General features: G+C 35.1%; 1 protein-coding gene across 4 annotated transcripts in view; it reads right to left on the bottom strand.

Moving 5' to 3' along the window:
• Positions 1–743: 743 nt before the first annotated feature.
• Positions 744–19,116, bottom strand: part of LOC125668657 (GTP-binding protein SAR1-like) — a 38,978-nt gene continuing 20,605 nt past the window's right edge. For all 4 annotated transcript variants that reach the window (XM_048902983.2, XM_056162810.1, XM_056162809.1 and 1 more), the window contains exons 4-7: positions 11,554–11,619; positions 9,691–9,794; positions 5,406–5,537; positions 744–2,968 (exon numbers count right to left, since the gene is read on the bottom strand). In XM_048902983.2, the coding sequence (XP_048758940.1) occupies positions 2,852–2,968; positions 5,406–5,537; positions 9,691–9,794; positions 11,554–11,619 (419 nt within the window). In that variant the 3' untranslated portion in view covers positions 744–2,851. The remainder of the gene's footprint in view (positions 2,969–5,405; positions 5,538–9,690; positions 9,795–11,553; positions 11,620–19,116) is intronic.

The following is a 19,116-nucleotide window of genomic DNA, read 5'->3' as shown; positions in this document are numbered from 1 at the left end:
TGGTTCTTAAGATTTTTAAGTGACCCAAGCCTAATTTTGCATTTATGTGATAATCTCCCCTTTGAACGGGGCATGGCCCTTCATTTGAACAACCTTGAAGCCCTTCACCCAAGGATGCTTTTGGCCAACTTTGATTGAAATTGACCCAGTGGTTCTGGAGAAGATGAATATGTGAAAAGTTTACGATGACGCCAACAGACATATTTTGATCAGAAAAGCTCACGAGCCTTTGGCTCAGGCGAGCTAAAAACCACGAATTGGGCCTAAATGCATTTTCAATTAAAAGACTTGTTTTGTGTGAATTCAATTTCCCGTACTTTCTTAATCTCTGTAGGAGCGATCTTAAAAGGTAGCTTTTATATATTTTCTGTTATGAATTAGTTGGTAGCAAACTTCACCTTCAACAACTAATGGTTTGTATTTTTCAGTATTCATGTACATTTTGATTAATGAAGATCACTCCTTTTGTCTTTTTGTATTAAATTATAAGGAATGAACTTAATTTTGGGGCAAATTATATGATATAACCTGGTTTGGGTCAGTTTACGCTTTTTTATAATCCACTTTGCTTTGCGGATTATAAAGTGAAATGACCCAAACCAGGTTAAATCATATAATTTGTCCCAAAATTAAATTTATTCCTTAAATGTCAAATCCACAAATTTCAACAAGGATGTCTTGCCCTGCCAATGGCATCAAATAAGTGCCCTGTATGGGATATTGGAACAAACAAAACTGCATCATTTATACATATTCACAGTTTATTCTCATTCATTCGAAATATACAAGTTTACTAACAGAAACATTCATGCATCTTCAACAGAACTGCATATAACTAAATAACTTTCTGTCCAAAAATACAGTAAAATCGGAGGCTTGCTAAACACACTTTGTATAAATTCTCACTAATCATTACAACAAACATCCTTGAAAAAAATGATATCCAACATAACAAGCTGACTGTTTTACTCACGGCTTTCAAAATTAGCTGGACAATACATACGATCTTATATACCATTCTACTGGAGTCTAGACAAGAAATGATTTAGAAACATATACGTCCTCCATGTGGTAATATTGAGAAGGATAAACTTTAAATTTAGAATGTCTGTAATGATAATGAAAAATATGGGTCAGGGGCAACCACAATTACTAAGTTTGATGTCTTTAAGATACTGAGCAGACATTTCCAAATAACCAGTCATTTGAGTTATGACCTTCGACCCAGCAACTTGAAAACCAGTGGAGACCATCTACTCCTTAAGGAGTACTAGTGTAACAAGTCTGATCACTGTCAAGCTTTTCAAGATATTGAGCAGACAATATCTTCATATGTCCACAGTAGTTTGACCCTTATGACCTCAAAATCACCCAAGTTTGATGTCTCTCAAGCAAAGATTCTCAAGATATTGAGCAGACAATTCTTTAAAAGTTCAATTCAACCCTTGACTTTTAACCTCAAAATCAATTAGATTTTATACAGTATCTGCAAACTTAAATAAGTCCTTCAAATCATTAATATAACTTTGACACCACCCTGAAACCAAACCCTTACCCCTAGTTTACAATATTGTAAAGAACTACCTACTCCTTCTAAATATCCATTTAGTTTCAATTTAGTATCAATAGCATTAAAGAAGATATTAATTAAATGTTTTACACATACACACTATATACTAAGTTTGTCCCCGCCCTGGGGTCAAAACCCCTAACCCGGGAATCATGAAATTTACAATTTTGGTAGAGGCCTTCCTGCTCTACATCACTATGCATTTAGTTTTTCTTAATCATGTGCGGTTCTTGAGAAGCTTTTTGAAAATTGGTCAATTTTGGGCAGTTTTTACCCCGTCCCTAGGCCCCAGGGGTGCAGGAGTCCTGAAATTTACCATTTATGTCCCCCTTGTCTTAAAGATGCTTCATACCAAATTTGAAAAGAATTGGAACAGTAGTTATCAAGAAGTCAAAAATGTTCAATTGTTTACGGACGACAAGCAATCGCAATAGGTCACCTGAGTTTACTCTGGTGACCTAATAATGGAAAAACTTCCATTGAAATTTCAATTTGGGATGTTTGTATATTTTCTTCCTCCTCCTGTTCATTCAGTTGCAAAAGGTGATAATATATCATCGCTAAAGCCACCTACATCCATGATACAGCACATTATACAATGAGTTGCCCAAATTCTCACCATGTCAGGGTCTCGCAAGATTTTAAATATATGAAGTAGAAATTAAAACCAAGCCAGAATAGATATTTACGATCTTGTGTATTACATTTGTACTGCATATGGTACAGAATTGGATATCATTGCCTGCATTATCTGGTTACAAAACAAAGCACATTGGTACTGTTCTGTTGAGACACTGATGTATGGGAAATGTCTGACAATATATTTTAAAAACTTGCATAATAGTATACAAAATCTGTTCTAATATTTTTGTATCAATGATGAACACTTCAAATGATTGCTTTTACATTAACAAGAATGATCATACATACTGGTAAAAAGAGATGTTAAGAGCTCTTCTATGCAAAACATCCTTTATGATGAATAATAATATTCTAACTTTTTTTAAAACGACATGTATATTTATCTTAAACAAAATTGTAATTTCAAGTTGACAGCAATTTATGCGGATGTTTCACATATAAAGGAAACAGTGTTAAGTCCACTAACATGTAAGTATGAAATAAACTTTAAACATTTGCTGTTGTTATGATTATCACAAAGAGCTGCCTCTCCTTGATGGTAGGAGTTGGCCATTACAGTTGTCAATCTAGAACACTTTCTGAGAAATTTGTGGAAATTTAGATGGACTAGCTGTTTTCATCTCTGTTGTGCCAACTTATCTAATTAATATACTGTGCTAACCAGCGAAAACCTTCTCCATAGCCTTGTCTTTTCAGAACACTACACATAAATAACTCCATAGGACGACCAGGAAGCTCATTTCTGGGCACTGTACCCTAAAAAAAGAAGTTGCTTATAGAATTAACATGAGTACTGCAAATGGTACAATATACTCCCGTCGGACAGTGAAATTTAACCTGGAAGCATATTATGCACTCTGAATTGATACAACACACATTCTGAATAGAAAAGCCTTAAAGTAGGTCATGGTACACCATTCCATCTGACATGTGAATTGATTATGTACTTCTCTGAGAGAGAGGTTGTGACAAAATGATAAAAAGTCCAGGAAACCATTTGATCTACTTTTACCCTAAAGTAGGTCATGGTGCACCAATTCAGTTGAAATGTGAACTGATTATATGTATTTCTCTGAGAGGGAGGTTGTGACAAAATTGTGACCAAATATCAAAGTCGTAAATGCACCCATTACAGAAATGAAACACGACCTCAGACTGATGGACAACCAGTCAGACACACACACAACGCCATAATGTCCCGTCTAAGGCCAATTCAACTTAATTGATAGATTATCATCCCTGCCCACCCTTCAAAAATCGGCCTGCCTGGAATTTTTTTCATTTTGCAGAACTTGCGATTTCCGGAAAAATTTCCATGTCCGACTCCGGTATTTACACTTCTTGTTTACATTTCTAGTATAGCAACGTGAAAAAAATAGATCATATGGTTTTCTTAATTTTCACATTTTTACGGACATAAATGAAAGAAAGGGATTAAAGTTCTTCATATCTTGAAGAAGTTTGGTTCCTTTCTGTGTTTGAAATTAAAGCTTAACCTGGAATTCGTCTGTGAAATAAGCATAGATTGATATCCATCTGGCATTAAATGATGCACTTCTGTTGACAAAAACTTGTTTGTCATTAATATTTTTTTGAGAAAATAAAATCCTCCCACCCGCCCCATCTTTTTGGTGACCCAGGATGATAATCTACTAATTAAGTTGAATTGGCCTAATGATGAGCATACAAAAATTGGTTCAATGTGGAACAAGAGGCCCATGGGCCACATCGCTCACCTGAGTCACCTTGGCCCATATCTGAAGATTTTCCATATGAAAGGTGAAGATAACGAACAATGATCAATCTCATAACTCCTACAAGCAATACAAAATAGATAGTTGGGCAAACATGGACCCCTGGACACACCAGAGGTGGGATCAGGTGCCTAGGAGGAGTAGGCATCCCCTGTCGACCGTTCACACCCGCCATGAGCCCTATATCCTGTTCAGATAAACAGAGTTATCCACAGTCAAAATCAGTGCCAAGAACGGCTTAACAATCGGTATGAAACACGTCAGACAGCATTTGACCCAATGATAGGTTGTATTGACTAACTAGATTTTTATAACGACCATATATATTTGCATGTAAAACCTTAGTCCCTATTGTGGCCCCAACCTACCCCTGAAGGCCATGATTTTTACAAACTTGAATCTGCACTATGTCAGAAAAATTTCATGTAAATGTGAACTTCTTTGGCCCAATGGTTCTTCAGAAGAAGATTTTTCCTATATAAATCTATGTAAAACTTTGAACCCCTATTGTGGCCCCAACCAACCTCTAGGGGCCATGATTTGAACAAACTTGAATCTGCACTATGTCAGGAAGCTTTCATGTAAATGTCAGCTCCTATGGCCCAGTGGTTCTTAAGAAGATTTTTAAATGAACCTACCCTAATTTTGCATTTATGTGATTATCTCCCCTTTGAAGGGGGCATGGCCCTTCATTTGAACAAACTTGAAAGCCCTTCACCCAAGGATGCTTTTGGCCAAGTTTAGTTGAAATTGACCCAGTGGTTCTGGAGAAGAAGATGAAAATGTGAAAAGTTAACAACGACGGCGACAAACAAGACAAATTTTGATCAGAAAAGCTCAGGCGAGCTAATAAAAAACTAACAACACCTGAGATATTCTTCTTGCAAAGATTAAATTTGTATTTCTTTTATGCATTACAAAGGGCCACATTAAGTTAATATTTAGATTCTTATCCCCACTTCAAATATTCCCATCCATTTGTTTTTTAATTTTACTTTTTAGAAAAAGGTTGAGAAAATAAAATTAAAACAAGATGTGTTTGTGATACACAAATGCCCCCGATAATGGCCAATTCCAAAGATGGCCAAGGTCACAAGGACCATATCTTGGTACCAGTAGAAAGATCTTGTCACAAAAAATGCTCATGTGCAATATGGAAGCTCTAATATTTACCATGTAGAAGTTATGATCAATGTTATATTTTTTAAAAGTAGGTCAAATGCCACGATCTCTGGGACATAACAATTAATTTTATGTGGCCTAATGTACTACAGTAATACTTCTGCATCATGTTTTGATAATCTGTTTAATTGCTTTAACCCACTATCTAAGGCAGATTCCTATGACTGATCATTTTAGGTTATGTCCTGATATTTGGCAAACTGCCATGAGGCAGTTCTTCTTTCTTATAAAATTTGTAAGCTTTTATATCACCTTACCTTTCCTGTAGTTTGCCCATGTAAACCTAACCAATGACGAATTTCATCCTCACTTGCAGCACCCTGTTTGTCTATTTTGTTGCCTAGAACAAGGACAGGTGCACTAGCTACTTGTTCATCTGTCAGTAAACTCTGAAATATTTAGACATCATAACATGTCAATTGAATCACTTTAAAACAACAAATCTATGCGAATTTCATTCCACTCTGTAAATCCTGAATACACCCCTATAAATTCTGTCTCCACCCCCTGTAAATCTCATGTGTACCATCAGATCTCCAATGAAACTGTACGAGATAATGCAAGTCATCAGATCTACCATTGGTAAAATAGCATAAAATATTAAGATAGAAAACATGCAAACAAATCTAACCAAACATGAGACCCTTGGATTACATTGCTCACCTGAGTCACCTTCCTGCTGCTGTTGCTCAGCTGTTGTGATTTTTTAAAATTTTGGTTGAAATCTCACAAACTTGAACTTTTGGCAGCCATTTTGAAACATTTAAAAATTGAATGAAAAAAATACTGATGCTATAAATGAACTATGGACCCTCAATTAATCCAAGAACCCAAAGAGATTTTAACACTTTGAAATATTTCTGTATATTCTGGTGGACATTTTGAAAATGGTAGCACAATAAAACAAGAAGCCCACAGGCCTTATCGGTCACCTGAATACTAGTGAAAAAGTATCACTACTTCCATGGGCTATGAAATCTAGAAAAAAAATTCCTGTTCTGAATATCTAAGCTAAATTCTAATGTTCAGCAACAGTATAAAACAAGATGTGTTCTTAAAACTTCACTGCCCTCAAAAGTGCATACACTGATGAAAGGCTTTAAATAACAGGTGTATTAACATTAAAACATCAAAATATATGACTAATTTGGACTCATCCTAGAGTCATAAACCTGGGTTTTGGTTGAAATTCATCATTTTTTGTACATCCTTTTCTGCTATTCCTAAGTATGCATTTAGATTTTTATACAGTATCAGCAAACTTACACATAAATACTATCTACTAAGTTTGGCCCCACCCTGGGGTCAGAACCCTTACTCTGGGGATCATCAACTCTAAAATATTGGTAAAAGACTACATGCTTTATCCATTCAGTTTCAATTTAGTATCTACAGCACTAAAGAAGATATTTAAGTGTTTTACACATAAACACTATATAACAAGTTTGGCCCCGCTCTGGGGTCAGAACCCTTACCCCAGGGATCATGAAATTTACAATTTTGGTAGAGCCCTTCCTGCTCTAATCACCATGCATTTAGTTTTTCTTACACGTGTGCGGTTCTTGAGAAGATTTTTGAAAATTAGTCCATTTTGGACAGTTTTTGCCCCGCCCCTAAGGCCCCAGGGGTGCAGGAATACTGATATTTACAATCTATGTCCCCCTTGTTCCAAAGATGCTTCATACCAAATATGAAAAGAATTGGAATGATAGTTATCAAGAAGAAGTTAAAAATGTCTATTGTTCACACATTTAATAACTGACCATTTTGGCCCCACCCTGATACCAAAACCCCTACCCCAGGGATCATCAAATTTACAATTTTGGTAAAGGACTACCTGTTTTTTCTAAATATCTATTTAGTTTCAATATAGTATCAACAGCACTAAAGATGTTATTTAAGTGTTTTACACATAAACACTACATACCAAGTTTGGCCCCACCTTGGGGTCAGAACCCCTACCCCGGGGATCATGAAATTTATGATTTTGGTAGAGGCCTTCCTGCTCTCCATCACCATGCATTTAGTTTTTCTTACACATATGTGGTTCTTAATAAAAGATTTTTGAAAATTTGTCAATTTTGGACAGTTTTTGCCCCGCCCCTAAGGTCCCAGGGGTGCTGGAGATCTCAAATTTACAATTTATGCCCCCCTTGTCCCAAAGATACTTCATACCAAATTTGAAAAGAATTGGAATGGTAGTTATTTAGAAGAAGTTAAAAATGTTCAATTGTTAATGCACGACGGATGATGACGAACGACAACCGTTTGCAATAGGTCACCTGAGTTTACTCAGGTGACCTAAACAAAATCCGAGCCTATGGGCCACATCCCACATCTGAGTCACCTTGGCCTATATCTAAAGATTTTCCCTATATATTCGCTATGTAAAACTTTTATCCCTATAGTGACCCCAACCTATCCCGGGGGTTATGATTTTTACAAACTTAAATCTGCACTATATCAGAAACCTTTCATGTAAATGTAAACTTCTTTGGCCCAATAATTCTTGAGAAGAAGATTTTTAAAGATTTTCTCTATAGATTAGTACGTAAAACTTTGATCCCCTATTGTGGCCCCATCCTATCCCTGGGGGCCATGAATTTGACAAACTTGAATTAGCACCATATCAGGAAGTTTTCATGTGAATTTCAGCTCTTCTGGCCCAGTAGTTCTTGAAAAGATTTTAAAATGACACCCCCTCCTTATTTTTGTGATTATCTCCCTTTTGAAGGGGGCATGGCCCTTCATTGAATAAACATGAAAGCCCTTCACCCAAGGATGCTTTTTGCCAAGTTTGGTTGAAATTGGTCCAGTGGTTCTGGAGAAGAAGTCGAAAATGTAAAAATAGGGCACCACTAACCGGTACATGATACGCCCACATACATTATTGACCCAGGAATTTGACCAAGTAAATCCATATCCAAGGATAATAATTTAGATCAATGTAAAATGTTCTATGAGTTGCAAAATCAAGGTATTTGCAAAGACAAATCTAAACCCATGGGCTATAACTTCTTCATACACATGGCTATAAAGGTTTAACTTTTTTCCACAGATAAACAGACAAATCAAAAACTATATAGCCCCAAATGTTTGAATCTGTAGGCATAAAAAATTAAAAGTAACAATAAATACATGACGAGTTGCATTTTCATTCACATTTTTATTTACAGTCCACGAGCTGAAACTCCTTCAAAAATAGTGGGACAGCATTCCCCTTGTAATATGCACATCTACACATTGTGATCTTCCTTTGTACTAAGTTTCATTGAAATCCCCTGAAGGGTTTAAGAGGAGTTGTGAAGACAAGGTACTTGTATAAAATAAGTCCAAGGGCCCTAACTCCTTCATAAATTGGGGTGCAGCATCCCCTTGTAATATGCATATTTGCACATTGTGATCTTTCTTTGTACCAAGTTTCATCAAAATCCCCCTAGGAGTTTAAGAAGGAGTTGCGAAGACAAGGTATTTTGAATACAAAAAATTAAGGTAGCTCACAACACTAAAGCTTATACTCTGTATGACAACACATCACAAGATGGCGATTTAAATGTTTTGTGAAATTATTTGTATCGATCGATTTCTTGGTCTCTCATCGTAGCTCAGTGGTTAAAGCATTGGGCTGGTGAACTGCAGATCTCGAGTTCAAATCCCGCAGAGTCTTTTGTTCATATGTGTTGAAATATTTTTTTTGAAAATCATGTTTTTTATCCAAATTTGTATATTTTTTGCCTTTTAGGCATATATACTTATTGTATATCATCATATCTTTTATAATTAAATCAATTTGTACTAATTTGAGAAACTATTTCTGGGTGTAGTGAGCCACCTTAAGTCCAAGAGCCACAACTCCTTTAAAAAACACTGGACAGCATTCCCCTTGCAATATGCACAGCTCCACATTATGATCTTTCTTCGTACCAAGTTTCATCAAAATCCCCCAAAGTGTTTAGAAGGAGTTGCGAAGACAAAGTTTAAGGGACAGAAAGGCAGACGGATGACAGAGGTATAGCATTATACGCCCGCATTTTTATGACAGTTTACAGACAGACGGACGGTAAGAAAGACGATGGACAACAGGCGATCAGAAATACTCACTTGAGCTTTCAGCTCAGGTGAGCTAAAATTATGCTGGAAATGGACTCATGGTCATCAAATTATCCTAAAAATAAAATGTGGTTGAAATCTGACAAACTAGATATTTTGACGTTTTTTTTGGCATCCATTTTGAAAAGTAATTGCACCCTCCTCCTCATGACCCCTTATCAGCCTACAGAGTTTAAATTGGATCTAAAGAAGAAGAATAATGATAAGAAAGTAACATGCTATAACTGTGTTGGAATGCCAACACAAATGTTCCCTAACACCTCCCCATGTCGGAAAAGGTGAACATTTTGATGCCAGAAATGGACTCTGAATCCTCAATTCACCCTAAAACCAATATATGGTTCAACCTGTTGTCAAAAAATTAAAGATAATACATGGCAAATGAAATCTTGTTTGAAAAACCTGTAAAACTCATTTTCACTGTCTACTTACATCTAATTCTGCCTTAGCCTCAGCAAATCTCTGTCTGTCACATACATCAACCAGAAACACAATACCATCAACAGCAGGGAAGTACTCCTTCCACACTCTTCTGGCTGTCAACATCAAACTATACTTTAATACTTGTTCTTCTGGCTGTCAACATCAAACTATACTTTAATACTTGTTCTTCTGGCTGTCAACATCAAACTATACTTAATACTTGTTCTTCTGGCTGTCAACATCAAACTATATTTAATACTTGTTCTTCTGGCTGTCAACATCAAACTATACTTTAATACTTGTTCTTCTTGAAATTCTTTTATGTAACCCTTTCAGAGAGCACTATCATTGGTTTATAATCATAAAAGTCATTGATATAATGATAACCCCAAGGGTAATGGAAATGCTATCTTCAATGGGATAGATACTGGCTGTGAAAGAGTGCCTTATCTTGTGCTGTAAGAATCCTCTTACAGTGTATCAAGTCACTAGGGCTGGACACCGGTACTCAGTATCACTAGGGCTGGACACTGGTACTCAGTATCACTAGGGCTGGACACTGGTACTCAGTATCACTAGGGCTGGACACTGGTACTCAGTATCACTAGGGCTGGACACCGGTACTCAGTATCACTAGGGCTGGACACTGGTACTCGGTATCACTAGGGCTGGACACTGGTACTCAGTATTTGTTGGCACCTAGTGTACATTTAGCAACAACTAGTTTTGTTCAGTGTGAAACGATAAATTGATAATGTACATGTATGCGTTTGGGGGTGGAGGGGTGTTGTGAGTTTGTGTATTGGTTGTCGAAAATATTGATAAAAATTAATAATGAAGAATTGCTGATATACTAAGGACATCATGATTCTGATCTAAGAAATCGAGGACTAGGTAATATTTACCTACTTCATTACATCATGATCATACATTGCTTGTTAGAAAACCTCACAAGGGACACATATAAATGTAATTAGTAAAATAATTGGTTCAATCATACCATTTTAGAGTCATTTCACTTAATTCTTAGAAAAATTCCTTAACTGGCACTTGATTGCAATCAAAAATTGTAAATCTGCTATTTATTCCTTATATGACACCATCAACTGAGGACCGCAATTTGCTGCACGCCCTCTGTAATCAGGGGAATATAACTCGCATAGCGTTATGAAAAATGTAGGCCATTGATTTGATGAGAGCAATAATTTATTTAATGCGCGCATTAATTCAATTATTAATCTCTTCAATTGAATTAATGATATCTCTAATTCATTTGAAGAGAGCAATAATTCTTTTAGAGAGAGCAACTATATAATTAAAGATATCTTCAATTCAACATATCCACAATTGAATTAATGATCTCTTTCATTGAATTGTTGCATCTTTAAAAGAACTGATGCGCGCATTAATTCCTTATACAAAAGCATTGTAAATAATTAAAGATATCTTCAATTAAATTAAAGAGATCATCAAATTATTTATACCGAGCTCTGAATTAAATATTCCGAGCAATATTTCTACGAAATTGAATTGATGAGAGCAATAATTGAATTAATGTGCGCATTAAATCAATTATTGCTTTCATTACTTCAATTGATGAGAGCAATAATTGAATTGAAGCCCACATTAATTCATTTGATGAGAGCAATAATTGATTTAATGTGTGCATTAATTCAATTAAAGAGAGCAATAATTGAATTGATGATATCTTCAAATAATTGAAGATATCTTCAATTATTTGAGTTTGTTAATTTGGCGCTCCATACAGTTTGGATATCATGAAACATAATTAGTTACTGAGTCTTGAGTTGCTTCCTCAAATTTAATGCAACCTAAGTTTACAGTTTGTTTCATATTCTATACTTGAATTACCTTGCTGATGACCACCAAGGTCAAAGGTTGTGAACCTCATTCCTCCCATTGATAGCTCTTCTGAAGCTGAAGGTAAGAATAACATGAATTTTTAAATGAACAAGTATTTCGAGAGTATTGCATGGCAATACATAGTCCCCTACCTTTCACAAAAGATATTGGACTGCAATAATATTTTAAAGTTCATTATGTAGCTTATGGCAAAGGGAAATGGGGAACGAGGACAGGAATGATTGGAAATCAACTACTGTTCAGATACAAAGACGACCAGGAAAAAAGACAAATTTATAATTTGGTTTAGGTCTTTAACCAAGTCAATGAACTACGAAATGTATGTTAAATACTTATAAAATACTTATAAAGGGCTTCAAAATACTACTTGCTATCAACTGTTTGAAGGCCGATAACGAATACCCGGGACTGCTGGAATGCAGTAAATTGAGAACTGTCAATGCATCAGATTTCGTTCACTGATTACACAAAAATAATTGCGTTATTAACAGATTTGATATACATTTTCATCGATATATTTCTTTTGTGATTAATGGACTTGAAATGTCAAATTAATGAAGCATTTTTTTGGTTACAAAATCGAGGATTGTCAACTGAGGCATCCTATTTTTACCACATGTCCATCGGAAATAAAAGAATTAATTTCTTTAAAACTTGTCTATCAGACGGTACAAAATTCGAACTTGATCTATAGTTTGCCACTCTGAAACTACCCTGCAAGTTTCAAATGAATCCACCCAAGCATAACGGAAACAAGTCTGGAAAACCAATATGGGACAAACTAACAGTCAGGGAGAGGGACAGATAGAGAAGAAAGCTAAAATCTCCTTTGGTTTTACAAAGCGGTAGGGGACTAATAAGTGACGTAATCAAAATCAAAACAATAGGCCCACAGGCCTTATCAGTCACCTGAGCACTAGTGAAAAAGTATCACTACTCCCAAGGGCTATGAAAAAAAATTCCTGTTCTGAATATCAGGGTGTCAAGTGAATTTTGGTCCAAAAAATATAGGACAAAAAAACAAAGGACTTCTGGACTTTTAAGCCTCCTCCTTCACTCACTACACTCTCCTTTTATTTACAAGTTATCAGGAATTACAACTTTCATTGTTTCAATAAAATAATGTCAATTAATAAAATGACACATTTAGCAAGCTAACATCTTACGATTCTAACCTGTGTTAATCAGTTAACCAAAGTTCCTGAAACTTTGTTTTATACTAGGCATTTTCACTAAGTCTTGTTAAAACGCAACCTGAAACAAAACACTTGTTGGAACATAGGACAGCTTCATCTGCAGGACTGTTTGACTTCCTGCAAGGAAGAAAAACAAATCCAGCAGGTAAAGCTGGGCTGGGCTGTCCAGCACTCTGACAAAAAATAAGGGCTAATTTTAGGGCTAAAAATATGAAAATTTAGAGCTAAAATTAGGAATTTCATAACCAAATTAGGGCAGTTTTAAAAATTTTAATGGTCTTACTTTCACAATTCTGACAATCAAGAAACTCACAAAAAATACTCTCCGTGCAGGAATAATTGGCTATAACCTTTGTAACAAAGTCACAAGTAACTAGTTCTAATTGTAACGGGGACCGTTACATATGTTCCCCAAACCTCCCCCAATTAAAAAGTGATGTCCTTTTAAATCTATAGCAAAAAATCATTTTATTTTAGTCTTTAATTACATGTAGTACATTCAATATGGTCATTTCAGTACCAAGAAATGAAAGAAAGTGTTGCACGTGCATGCACGCGCACGCGTGTACGATTCCGAATTTTTGTTGATGTCGTTCAACAGGCATTTGTATCATATACCCACAGTATGAATTTCATAACGTTTCCACCAAATATAAGAAAGTTATAGCGATTTTAAAATCGTCCAATCAGAATTCAGCACACGTGCATACACGTGCTTAGCAGTAATTCTAACCACAGCAATTTGTAAGGAGTACCAAGACACATCTAAACCATTAATATCAATAGAATTTGATGAAAAACAAAAACCTTATCGTCCTATAAAAATTGAACATTTAAAAAACGTTGCACGCGCATGCGCGTGTACGTTGGCATTTTTTTATTACACCAATATATAGATACACATATTGTCTACTTAGGCTGTGAATATCATCTCATTCGCTTCATAAATAAGATAGTTACAAACATTTTAGTATTATCCAATCAAAATGAAGCGCACGTGCATGCGCGTGCAAATTGGTAATTTTGACTATGTAAATCAGTTAAGGGTCTCAATATCTACCTATGATATGAATTTCAAGCCATTTCAATGAACAACAAAAAAGTTAGACTGATTCCAAAGTTAGTGTACAAATTTTGGAATGCGCGTGCACGCGCATGCGTGCGCGTGCTGACAAAATAACTATTATTTTTCATATGTACAAATGATATACTATCATCCTATTTAGGTTTTATATCGCTTCCTTCAATATTCTGATTTTCCATTTTTTGTACCAAAATTGCAATGCACGTGCGCGCGCGTGCATGCACGTGCAAACAAAATGACTATCACTATGCACATCTACAAACGCTATACTATCATCCTGGAAAGTTTCATATCGATCCCTTTTGTAGTTTCTGAGAACACTACCGGACAAAAAAGTACCGGAGAAAAAGAATAATAATAATAATAATAATAATAAGAAGAAACAGAGTAAAAACAATATGTTCCCAAACTTTGTTTGGGGAACATAATAAACAGCTTGACACATGGATTCTCTGGTCAAATTTAGTTTGAATGCATTTTCAAAATAGAAATATATTTGTAAAAAAAATCAATATATGCACCCAGGGGTGCATGAGCCGAGTTGCATGGGATACATTGTAAAGTCAGGAATGATGTGGCATATTTATAATTGTGAAGAACTAATTTTAGTTTTAAACTTTTCGAGTTACTGTCCAGAAACCATATTTGTCTGAAGTTTTCAATCTATTTTTGGTCACTGTGACTTTGACCTTTTTTCTCCAAAATCAATAGGGGCCTTGCTTTGCTGGTATCCAACAATATATCCATGTTTCATTTGATTCAAATTAAAAAATTTCAAGTTATCCTCCGGAAACCAAATTTTTTTTTGGAATTTTAAATCTATTTTCGGTCACTGTGACCTTGACCTTTGACCTATTTTCTAAAAAATCAATAGGGGTCTTCCTTACCTGGTACATAACAATATCTTTAAGTATCATTTGATTCCGATTTAAACTTTCTGAGTTATCATCCAGAAACCAAATATTTCTGAAATTTTCATTCTATATTCGGTCACTGTGACCTTGACCTTTTTCTCCAAAACCAATAGGGGTCTCCCTTACCTGGTACCCAACAATATATCAAAGTTTCATTTGATTCAGATATAAACTTTCTGAGTTAACATCTGGAAACCAATTGATGACGCCCAACCGCCCGCCCGCATCACCAAACCAATAGCCGAGTTCAACTTCGTTGCAACTCGGCTAAAAATAGGAATTGACATGAAAAATTAGGGCTTTTTTAGGATTTCATCTTTTTAAAATTTAACATATTTTTTGGCATTTTAGCAAAACTTTAAATTTTTTAAAAGGATTTTTAAAGGAATTTTAGGGCTGCTGGACAGCCTGCTGACACCTGAAAGAAAGGTTAATTTTGAAGTAAATGTTGTATAGTTACAAATAGATGACACAAATTGTTTGTAATATACAGTACTGGTTTTGCTTCAGAATCCAACATTCTTGCTTACCCTAAAATATAGGAATTTCACAAAAATATATGAATTTTTGTGGAAATATAGGATATTATAGAAATAACCCCCAAATATAGGAATTTATAAGAAACTTGACACCCTGGAATATCTAAGCTCAATTCTAATGTTCAGCAAGAGTATAAAGCAAGACGTATTTTTAAAACTGCACTGCCCTCAAAAGTGCACACACTGATGAAAGGCTTTACATAATATAATAGGTGTATTAACATTAAAACATCTGACTAATTAGGACCCATATCCTAGAGTCAAAACCCTGGGTTGTGAAATTCACCATTTTTTGTACATCCTTTTCTGCTATTCCTGAGTATGCATTTAGATTTTATACAGTATCAGCAAACTTACACATAAATACTATATAAAAATTTGGCCCCGCCCTGGGGCCAGAAACCCTACTCTGGGGATCATCAAATTTTGGTAAAAGATTACCTGCTCTTTTCTAAATATCCAGTTAGTTTCAATTTAGAATCAAAGCACTAAACAAAATGTTATTTAAGTGTTTTACACATACACACTATAGAGTAAGTTTGGCCCCACCCTGGGGTCAAAACCCCTACCCCGGGGATCATGAAATTTATGATTTTGGTAGAGGCCTTCCTGCTCTATATCACTATGCACTTAGTTTTTCTTAAACATGTGCAGTTCTAGAGAAGAAGATATTTGAAAATTAGTCAATTTTTGACAGTTTTTGCCCTGCCCCTAAGACCCCAGGGGTGCAGGAATCCTGAAATTTACAATTTAGGTCCCCCTTGTCCCAAAGATGCTTCATACCAAAGAACCAGAGCCACAAATTATAGCCAAAAATAGCCCTTAGTCAGAACTTAATATCATTCTCGGGGACAGAAGCCAAGAATACTTATTTTTCAAAAATGATATCCTTCTTCCGATATCTTTTCAATTTTTTAGTTATTGGCGTTCTAAGTACCCATTGTTTTTGGCCAGATTTTTATTGAAGTCACAATTTTGCAACGTAACGTCACAATTTTATGTTTCATGTACTTTTACCTGAAAGTTCTCTAAGTATCAAAGTGAAACAAAAACACTATTCAGTGCAATTTAATTATAATTGTACATATTGAAATCTTTCTATGTTAATTCCTACAAAACACACACACACACACACACACACATTATACTCGTACATCTCTTTCTCCTCTCTCTGTTTGCCTCCTTCCCTCTCTTTAAAATTTTAAAAGTTTTATTCATATACAACCATTCAACAGTTTTAAAGTAATATTAATTCAGTACCTCTTTACTTAGTTTTGTCATTTAAGGTATTCAATGTATAATGACCATATTTTATATTTAATAAATGGATGGTGGAATTTTTGTAATCATGGTATCATTTTGAAGGGTTCATCAAATAAAAATAATCCACCATAGGAATTTTCAAAATTCTGTTTACTACTTGATTTATTTCACCTTGAATTTAACATTGAAGTATATGAGAAAAGCATGTTTTATTACAATATTTTAAAAAGAAATTATATTTTCATACAGATCTCTTGGTAGAAAGTTACATACACTTTCTCTTAATGAAAATATGAAATAAAATTAATCATTGACCACACACATTTTTAGAAAATTAGATTTTTCTTATTTTTACAAAGGGCAGACAACTGTTCCAAAAAATCTTACGTGCAAAAAGGTCAGTTTCTAATCATTCACCAGTCATGTGAATTTCATCTGCTTCACTTTCATCATTATTTAACAATAAAAATTTATGTTGATCTAAATCATTCAAAATTGTTCATTATCCTTTCATTATACATGGAATACCTTAAGTATGGCATGAAGATTATAAGACTCTCTTATGAGTAGCCATGAAATATAAGGCGATTCCACCCGAGGGTTGCAAAAAAGCGGTGAAACCCGAGGCTTTGCCGAGGGTTTTACCACTTTTTTGCAACCCCGAGGGTGGAATCACCTTAATATTTCATGGCAACTCATAAGAGAGTATTTTTCTCTCATATTTCTAGAGTTTTCCGTTTTCCTTGTGTCTAGCGACGCCATTTTGAGAATTTTCCAATTAATTAATTTTTCGCTGTACATTGAAAATAACACCAGAATCGAATTCTACGATCTTCATTTTGGCAACTATGTTGCCGACAAAAAATTGGCCGACGAGTGTATAAGTGAATTGTATTAAGAATTATTCCTCTTTGAATAAATCAATAATCAGGGTGATGCGTGACGTAACTTGACAGTCCATCAGCACGAAACATTTTGACAGACCTAATCAGAATATGAATCCACAACTGCACGTTTTCTTTCTTAGAGGAGCATTGATATTGATATGAATTGAGCAGTTACAGTGGAACCCCGTTATTACATTTTCCATTTTGTCACGATAAAATAACGTAATACCGGGGGCAACGTAATAAACGTTCCCAGTTAAATCCATTAAAAATATCATTTGGAAATTGTATATCGTTCGTTGGTATTCCGTGAAGGGGTGTGTGAATATATCTTTACTGTTTCTTTGTTTAAAAGACTATGATACTTTGTTTTATTTACATCTTATCTTTAATGTCCGTAATTCTTCATGTTCTTATCCCTTTTCTTTATTTCGGTGTAGGATACATAAGGATGTTTTGATAAACGTTGCTTTTTCTGCATTCGTTTGGACTGCCATTTTGTTCAACTTTAAAACAATGCGTTCATGTAAATTTCTCTCAATAACTCGTTACGGTTTGTATTCAACATTCGTATTAAAAAAATAACAAAACATCGTTTTTATTAAGTTCTCTAATTACACAAGACACAACACAATAAAAAAATCCCACCCAAAAAACAACAAAACTATAGACACAAAACGCACACGATACCCAACACTTACACACTTCTCACCAACGATAAACATGCACGGAGAACAATTTAAGCGCAATCCACATAAAAAAAATATAATGATGCACGAAGATTTCATTTATAACGCTAAATGATGGCACTAAAATCACGTGCGCATCAAGGGATTTTAAAATATTCACTGAGGTAAATGCCATGCACGAATCGGCCGATAGATTAATGTATGTATGGACGAGATTTATGAACACCCAAGCTGCATGTCCAAACAACGAACAATTTTTTTTATTGAACACCTTTAGTCACCTATGTCCAAGCAGTTACCCAAGCGGTTGTAACATTGCTACAATAAATCTTGTCTTTCTTGTTTGGTACTAAAGCTTTCCGTGAATAGAGTTTTAATAGAGAAGGTAATCACACTATGCTGAACACGCAGGTGGTTGAAAAATAAATTATTTCTTTGATTATCAAAATATGAATAATGAAGTAAATTTCATAGAGTACAATTTCTAAATAAACATTATTTAATTGTTTATCACTGGCTTCTATACGGGGTATTCACCTGTATTGTTGTCGCTAGATCTATCGAAGCGTGATCAGTCAAGCGTCTCTAATCCCCGAACAGACCAGGAAATTTACGTGGTGACTGCCCCGGGCAGTCAAGGTGTGAATGGCTTATTATTTTGAGAATCACTATTGAATAATTAGGGGTTTATTACGTTTTTGTCGGAATTTTTACAACGTAATACCGAGTCCCGGCATTTTAGGACAACGTAATAACGAGGTCTATTTTATATAGGTTTGTTAAGAAATGGTTTTGTGCTTTGAAATTCCAACGTAATATGCGGACTAACATAATAAAGGGGGAACGTAATAACGGGGTTCCACTGTATTTAATGACGAGTGTGTGAAGAGAGATTCCAAGTGTTTTTTGTTGGTGAATATGGGCATGGCTAGACTTTCGTTTTTCACGTGTGCAAGGACTCGAGTCTCATGGACATTGA

Source organism: Ostrea edulis, chromosome 4, assembly GCF_947568905.1.
Source record: "Ostrea edulis chromosome 4, xbOstEdul1.1, whole genome shotgun sequence".
NCBI classification, from domain to species: domain Eukaryota; kingdom Metazoa; phylum Mollusca; class Bivalvia; order Ostreida; family Ostreidae; genus Ostrea; species Ostrea edulis.
The sequence above is the reverse complement of the archived record's forward strand: the minus strand, read 5'-3'. Positions and strand labels throughout refer to the sequence as shown.